At 34.7% G+C, this 8190-nt stretch overlaps 1 protein-coding gene across 5 annotated transcripts; it reads right to left on the bottom strand.

Annotated features, from left to right (window-relative positions):
- LOC107613488 (GTP 3',8-cyclase, mitochondrial) lies at nt 1675–7661 on the bottom strand. Of its 5 annotated transcripts, XM_021109625.1 has the most exons (7): nt 7386–7661; nt 6151–6296; nt 4965–5585; nt 4585–4752; nt 4297–4488; nt 2890–2958; nt 1675–2612 (listed from the first exon to the last, which is right to left on the bottom strand). In XM_021109625.1, exons 2-7 carry the CDS (start codon nt 6229–6231, stop codon nt 2529–2531), a joined length of 1215 nt encoding a protein of 404 aa, XP_020965284.1. In that variant the 5' UTR covers nt 6232–6296; nt 7386–7661; the 3' UTR covers nt 1675–2528. The 5 variants fall into 5 exon arrangements, with proteins under 5 accessions (XP_020965284.1, XP_020965286.1, XP_020965288.1 ...); XM_021109627.1 differs by lacking the exon at nt 4585–4752 and having other exon boundaries at nt 4297–4521; XM_021109629.1 differs by lacking the exon at nt 6151–6296 and having other exon boundaries at nt 7386–7615.

Here is an 8190-nt window from a genome sequence, read left to right as displayed (position 1 = left end):
CTTCCTTTCCCCCTTCAGATGGAGGCAGGAGTGCCCTTTCGTAGTCTGCTGGTGATCATTCTGCGAAAGAGTTCGGCTTTGGGTAGTCTTCTGAGTCTAGAGCAAGATTCATTTTCTGTTTATATATTTATATACCGTAAGACCAACCGATGTCTGCACCCCGTCAATTCACGGACCCTAACCTATATCCTCTATATGAGACTCCTATTTTGTGGATACTTGATGAAGCACCAGTGAGTTGCCCCACGGCGAAGTATGACCGTGCAGAGGAGTAGTAGACCACATTCCGCCTTTTGATGACGTTCAATTTGACCCGAGTTTTGAAGACCTAGAACGTACTTTCTCTCGCTTTTGTAGTTTATAGGGATTAGGTGAGTATAGAATCTAAACTAGCCTGGGCGCCAACTTAGAGACTTTTTAAACAAGTCAGAATCTAGGATGTTGTACGTATATATATATATATATATTATCTAGCTATTTTTAGGGATGTTCTAACTGAGTTCTATACTCTAATAAAGGCTGGATAACTAAATGTTGTTAACTGCTTGAGATGTACATAAGTGTGGTTGTTTATCATTGTTTTACCTGCTATTATTTGTGATTGATTATGAATGATTCCGTTTACTAACTCGAATGTTTAAAAAAAATTACCCCGCTAAACAACTATGTTTTAACAATGAATCAGACTCATATAATAAATAATAACTAAAATTAAGGAAGGCAAGTTGGTAGTATTCGACTTCTAGTATGATCATGACATACCAGAAGTTGGGTCATTACAGATACTCCAGCTAAAGCTGAATGGTTGGTAAAGACCAACAAAATGCAACTCCATGAACAGGAAAAAAAGTACGTGATTCATGCACATATTGTATAAATGATTTTTACATTATTGTAAAAGATTTTGAATAGATTTTAATTGCCTAAAGCGTTTTTTACTTAGCACTATGGAAAATATATGAAATGTTATTATGTTACTATTATTTTAGAAAAGCTTAGGAATGAAAAACAATAGAAGTACAGTTATAATGATGACTAAATATAGAATAAAAAACTAATTTTATTATTAAAAATTTTATTAATGAAGTTAAAAGTTGGTTTTTCTTTACCTTTAATTTTGATGCACTGTCGGTGTAAAATAAATTTACACGTGCATTCAATTACATAACGACACATTAGTAAAAAAAACTATTTTTTACATTGACCGCATGAATAATCATTCAAAAGAACATATGTGATTGCATGACTATGTAAAATGCTTTACTCTATCAGTACATCAAAATTAAATTCTTTTTTAGTATATTATACACACAAAAAAAGTGAATTCCTTAAAATCAAAGAGACGATAAAGAAAAAAAATGGTTTCAAAAATAAAATAAATTTCGCTTTGTTGATTGTTGGTCAAGTCATTGTTTTACCTCACGTAGATTAAATATTTCAACTCACAAATACATCTATAATGTGTTTTGAGTTAATGATTCAAAGCACACAAAAAAAGGGGCAACAGAGGAGCTTCATATTTCACTCTTCGAATAATTCTCTCCCATCTTCTCCAAAACCTCTCTTCATGAAATACACCTTTAGTAAAACGTAAGAGAAGCAAAATTATGTTCGATGCTTTAGCAAAACCACGATGATATAAAAAATCAGCGATGATAGACACTCGAGACACTGTTACAAACAAATTTTAGTCTGCCCCCTCTAAAGAATTTACACAAATTGTGCATCCCGTTTCAGAATAATTTGATCCCAAAAAGTTCCCCAATTACAAAGGCAGTTCATTTTTCTAGTCACAAACTCACAATGCCTCAACTGTTATACTGCACTGTGCATTATCTAAGACACTAGATTTGGGTTTGTTAACCACCTAGCTGCATAGAATAATGTGTCGATTATTGACCCTCAAATATGGCTTATACAAACAACAAATAAATAACCTCAATTTTATAAACAACACATAATTATCTTGATAATCAACACATGATCTGAAAATGTAGGCCGAAAAACATTTGACCAAATATATGCTAAAGTAAACAGACAACACTGTATCACTCCATAAGGAGAACGAAAGACCTTCTGGCTGGGGCAGCCGGGCAGCTATGGTTTTCCTTGAATATAAGCAATTTTGAAAGACACATGACACCTAAACTTGCACACAAATGAGGTACTTCGTTTAACTACAACTCTAATAATGCGGTTGAAGCTTTACAAGGAGAGGAAGAGAAAGAAATATTTGAATAGACAAACTGACTTATAATTACTCTTCAAACTCTTCCTTTCACCACTTTCCCTTTAAAACCCCATCTCACAAACACACCTAAGAGAATGAACACCTAAGGGCATATTTGGTTTGTGCTTTCATTCAGTGTTTTCTGTTTCCATAATTTTGTAAAAAAAAGAGTGAATATTGTGTTCCTTTTCATGATATACTTTTTCTTTTGCAAATTCCTAAAAAAAGATAACATTATCACCAAGCAAGCCCTAAATTTTTGGAGTTAAGGAAGTGGGGAAGAGAAGATGACAAGACTTCATCCGCCGATATGTATCATAGGCCTATTTGCTGTCTTTGCAAGGTCAAACATTCCAGCATGCAAAGCTTTCTTCCTCTTCACCTACACCAAAGAGAAGGCCAGAATACTCGAACATTATAGTAGAACCTTCCAGATGACATAGCTTAAACAAGGAGTATATAACCGACTATGTTGCTACACAACAATATAAAAAAGCAATAACAGATTTTATGATGCCGAAATGAACAAACTACATTAAAACTAAAAGCAAATATAATTCCACCATATTGGATGAGAAAACAAATCCTGATAGATTAATTAAATTTCTAAATTATCATGATGAAATTTTGAATCCTAGCAATAATCAAAAAGTGCATACCGCTGCTGCTATTATCTCCATAAGCTCATCATCCTCTGCACCATGTCGCAAGGGATCCCTTAAGCTTACCTGCAAGAGGACAAGGCCGTATAAAATATCACAAAAATCTCTTGCTTAAAGTCACACAACACATTAAATATCCAATCCAATATATATTAAATGGCCGATTTCTACTGTCCAGTGTCCATATCACTGCATAAATAGGTTTGGCCTGAACAGATAAAATCAACAGTCACAGTGTGCCTTGTAAAAGTTAGCGTTTATCAAGTTCACATGATCCAATATTTTTGTGAGAGGCACTTTGCTTTCATGGCACAGTTTGGAAGAATATCTGTAAGCTGAGTCTAAGGTATAATTCTTGATGAACTTAGCAGTAGATGGTTCATATGATTATGCATCTAAGAAATTATTAGAAAGGAAAAGAAGAAAATGGGCATTCAATCTGAAAAATGTGAAACATAATTTTTCATATCTAAGGTAAAATAAGGTCATCGAATTGCGAAACAGACCTTCCACCAAACAAGTCAAACAATGAATATACTCTACTCATCAATGGTGACCAAAAAACTCACACCACTTAACAAAATATGCTACCTAACATCATGCATAATTCTAAACATCGTTCAAAAGCACACATTATATGTTATACCATATGAATAACTAGAACTTAATAGGAAAAGCAACAAGCATGGATTAATCTAATAATTATGCATTCCAGAGTTGAAGATAGCGAAGACAACCACTGGTCCAATAATGTACAAGTAGAGACCCAAAATGAGAATTAATTCATCTTCATGAAGCACAAGGAAAGGATTAAACAAGCTCTCATCTAACTTTCCCAGATTACGAACAAACTTCAAAATTTAGTGAATAAATCCATTTTCGGCAAGGTAGTATAGACCTCTTACTTTCTAATATGAATTATTTAAAGTTATGTTAGTCACTCTATTAGGAATCTTCCCCAAAATTGAGAACAAACCATATCAAGAATTCAGGACTAAGAGTAGAAATCATAGGCTCAATCATCAATGTTATAATATATGTTGCTGCCTATTCTTTTTCCCATTGTCCTGTAAAGCCATTGATCACTTGTAGAAAGCAACTTACGGAACACAGCACAATAATGGCAAAAGATTTGCATTAACATTACTCCAAATTTTATCCACCAAAAGCATTTGTGTATTTCTAATACCAACTCTAAATCCAAGCCCTTTCCTCACATTACCTAATGATCTCATTCAATACCCACTTCACTTTAAGAAACCTATAAAATCCTCATTAATGATAATAACATTGTAGATTCACTAGAAACATTAAATATTCCACATATATCTAACATCACACAGATACTCTTCAAATTGCAATTAACAATTACTGGTGACATGCAGAACAAAAAATATGACTTACCTCTGAAGGACCAAATAGACACACTTTGAAGTTTCCATCTGCTAGTATTCGCAATCTATTGCAACCAGCACAAAAATGCTCCGTCATTGATGTGATAAATGAAACTCTACCTTGATGTCCATCTATTGCGAAATTCTTGGCTGTATCTGTTGGGTGATCCTGAAGTCTCTTTATGGAAGGAACATGTTTTATCTGTTTAATAAAAATGGTGACGAAGGGTCTCAACTAGAAAAAAAAAACACAAAAAAAAAAAATCCAAGTGAGATCTCCTGCAGAGTTCTACCTTACCACTCTATCCATCATTTCTGAGTAGGGTACAAGCTTCTTGACATTCCAAACATTTCCATCAAATGGCATGAATTCTATAAAACGAACATTAATAGGCTTTTCTCTTGTCAGATCAACAAAGTCACATATTTCATCATCATTAAATCCACGCATTACAACACCATTGACCTGAAGCAACAAACATAAAGGACACCTTAAAACGCATCAATCAGTTACCTTTGAAATTTAACATGGCTATCAAGTCTCACACAAGAATAATCCAACATAGAAATATGTACAAAAACTACAAATCAATGAAGAATTTCACAATTTTGCAAGGGAAGCTAATAACATGGGAGGTGTTCAAAAAGTGAAGAAACAAGACCAGCACTAGCAAATACCTTAACAGGATTATAACCAAGGTCCACAGCAGCATTAATTGAATTCATTACTTTTTCATGCCCTTTCCGTCTTGTCATAAACTCAAACTTTGCAGGTACCAATGTGTCCAAACTAATGTTCACAGAAGTAAGGCCACATTCTTTCAGCCTTGGAAGTTTCCTTGCTAGGGTGATACCATTTGTAGTCATGGTCAATGTCTCCAGTCCCTTCAATTTTGACAACCCCATGCATATATCTTCAATATCCTTTCTTACAGTTGGCTCCCCACCAGTCAACCGTATTTTATTTACCCCGGAACTTACAAAGAGATTTGCTAGTCGCAAAATCTCAGCATTTGTCAAAAGCTGAGCGTTAGGAGTTAGCTCCACGCCGTCTGCTGGCATACAATACTGACACCGTAAATTGCACCGTTCTGTTAACGATATTCTGAAGTAAGTGTGCAACCGTCCAAATGAATCTACTAACATATCAGAAACAGTGTTATCCTTTGGCTGATTGTCAAGCGATGTAGCGCACGATGTTTCATAAGTTCTTGTGGAATATTCATTCAAGTTGCCACTGAAATTGACTTGACCATTGGTACTTCTGCTAGCACAATGAGACCCCGCCTCACAATTCACCTGCTTTACAAAATTTGCAGATTATCCAACCACAATCTCATAAAACAAAAGACTTAGATATATCATCACCACCACACTCCGGATTAATACAACATGGAATAAGAAAAATCTAATTATTAATTAGAATACTTAGACAAAATCCAAGGACAAAAAATAACAATTTTCATTAAGATGCAAATGGTTATCAATATTTACAACTCACAGCACAAAATTCCTATCAAGCAGGATTGGATAGAGAAGATTTATGCAACAATCTTACCATCGCTTCAAGAATCGAAATTCGGCCCATAACAAGGGCGCAACTAAATGACTGACTGTGTTTTTCACTATAGAACTTAAGAGATTCTTGCAACTTTATTATCAAATTTACGAGTCATTGACAAGGACAACATACATATGATAACTATGTTGCTCGTGTATGTAAGAACCCAAGAATCCATTTTCCTAATCCATTAGAAAATCAAAGTAGAGCTTGATGATCAATGCATTTTCATGACCAAAAGAACAAGCTAAGTAAATTGACAGAGTAAGTTACATATATAGTAAACGAGAGAAAGAGCAGTACCAATAAGGAATTGGATTGTCCGAAGCCGAAACGCCAACCAGGGAATTTTGATAAGAAGCGCCTCGTTATTAATGCAATCATCAATTAATTATAACCAAGGTTCTGAGAACCGGACCGGTCATTGAACCATTTTATTCACTGGTTCACTGGTTCATTGGTCCAACCGTAATTCAACCGAAAAAACCGTTTTAAAATAAAATAATAAATAAATTATAGAACAACTCTCATCAACACAATAAAAAACAATCAATAAATCATCAACACAATAAAAATTATAGAATATGTGTATTGCTATAATATAAAATTACAGAACATGTCTACTGGCATGTTACTTATTATTATGACTGCCTCTATCACCAGTTCATTGTGTTGATGGTTTTCAATGCTGCAAGCTACTCCACTCCTAACTTTGAGCTGCTCCCTAATAAAGTTTCAAGTAGAAATTTCAAAACATTTTAATACTATGGCTCAAAACATATTCAAGCTTGAGGTGTATGCATGTATTCAATGAAATCAAAGCAAAACTAACTGTGATAAGAACATTAAACTTACTCGTGGTTTTTATAGAAAGCATTCCATCTGTTTTACAAGCTTCAAATATAAACAGCTCAAATGCTCATCAATAAAATATGAAAATTATGTAGATGTTTTCCATGAATAGTCCAATTGTTAAGTTATTCCAGTTGTCAGTATCATTGTTAGAAGAAAATCTCAGCTTGAAATCAACCTATTATACATCAAACTTCAAAAGATTATCAATTTTAACTCAATTTTAACAAGATTAGCACAATGATTAACAACAAAAAAAAAGCACCGAGTGAGGTAATGAGCACAAAATCAAGAAACTTTAATAAAATTTAACATCAGAAAAAAAGCAAGAACAAGCCAAAAACAGTTTATTAGTACCAATTTAGCATCAATCAATAAGCCAGTAACAGAGTTCATTAATCAAGAACAGGCTAGAACAAGCCAGAGTAGTGAGCAAAGCCAATCAACCAAGAACAAGCACTAAGCAATGACAGAGCATCCAATTAACTCAAGCACAAAGTAAAAAAACAAAACAGCAACACATCACTTAATCAATAATCATCAATCAATGAAAAACAAAACACCAACAGTGAGTATTAAAAAATGACGATCACTAACCATCGAAGAACAAGCATGAAGAGGGTTTGGTTTCTGAACAGACAATAAAAAAAAAACACGAAGAACAAGCACTAGCAGTGAGCATTGACCTTCGACGGACGACGGAGAGCGGTTGAGCGCAACGGACGACGGCGAACAGGCAACTGATGAGAGCGAACAGGGGATGGTGAGAGCGAAGTAACGAACGCCGATAGCACGAAGATGGTAGTTCTTGAGTGCGACGGAGGCGGCAGCACCAGTCTCTCACTCCGACAGACGGCGACAAGATTGGTAGAGGCTAGGGTTTGCTTTCTTTGGTGGAGGCTAGGGCATTTTGCTGATGACTAAGGAAGGAATCGGAGAAGGGAGCCAAACGCGTGCAACCGCTTTTTTCATTTAAAAAAGGAAACGGCGTCGTTTCTTGTAAACCGGCCGGGTCCCGATCCAATTTGACCGGCCGAGCAGTTTGTATTCAATTTCTAGAACATCGGTTTCTGCTAATAAATCGAACCGCTTAAGCTACCGTTTCGCGATTAAACCAATTCGACCGATCAATCAAATAAAATAATTATATTTATAAATTTTATTTTAATATAAATACTATTATAAAATTTTTTATTAAGATTTCTGCCCCTCCAACAAATTTTTTCAAGTTCCATCACTGATCTTAGACAACATAGTTTGTTATCTACTTATCTTGTTAATATATCCATTGAAGCATAAGGATTTAATTATTTTCAGATCTCCAAAAATACAAATTGCATTACAAGTTATGAGTGAGAGCTTATCCAGACCAAAATAATAACTAAAGTGTATGATATGTATATATATAGTCATGTTGGCCTAATATATAGTTTTGAGGACTAAATCCCCATAGTGGTTCCCCAGATTCAGTCCGTGCACCAATTTTGCCCC

This window comes from Arachis ipaensis, chromosome B08 (genome assembly GCF_000816755.2).
Source record: "Arachis ipaensis cultivar K30076 chromosome B08, Araip1.1, whole genome shotgun sequence".
NCBI lineage: Eukaryota > Viridiplantae > Streptophyta > Magnoliopsida > Fabales > Fabaceae > Arachis > Arachis ipaensis.
Note: the sequence above shows the minus strand (reverse complement) of the source record. Positions and strands in the feature narration are given on the sequence as shown.

What these genes read in the sequence shown, in the direction of transcription:
- LOC107613488 (XM_021109625.1), bottom strand. Translation starts at nt 6,231, where the DNA reads ATGATTGCATTAATAACGAGGCGCTTCTTATCAAAATTCCCTGGTTGG. An exon ending in GACAATCCAATTCCTTATTG is followed by an intron (nt 5,586 to 6,150) that starts GTACTGCTCTTT and finishes TTTGTAAAGCAG; the next exon opens with GTGAATTGTGAGGCGGGGTC. An exon ending in TTGGTTATAATCCTGTTAAG is followed by an intron (nt 4,753 to 4,964) that starts GTATTTGCTAGT and finishes TTGTTGCTTCAG; the next exon opens with GTCAATGGTGTTGTAATGCG.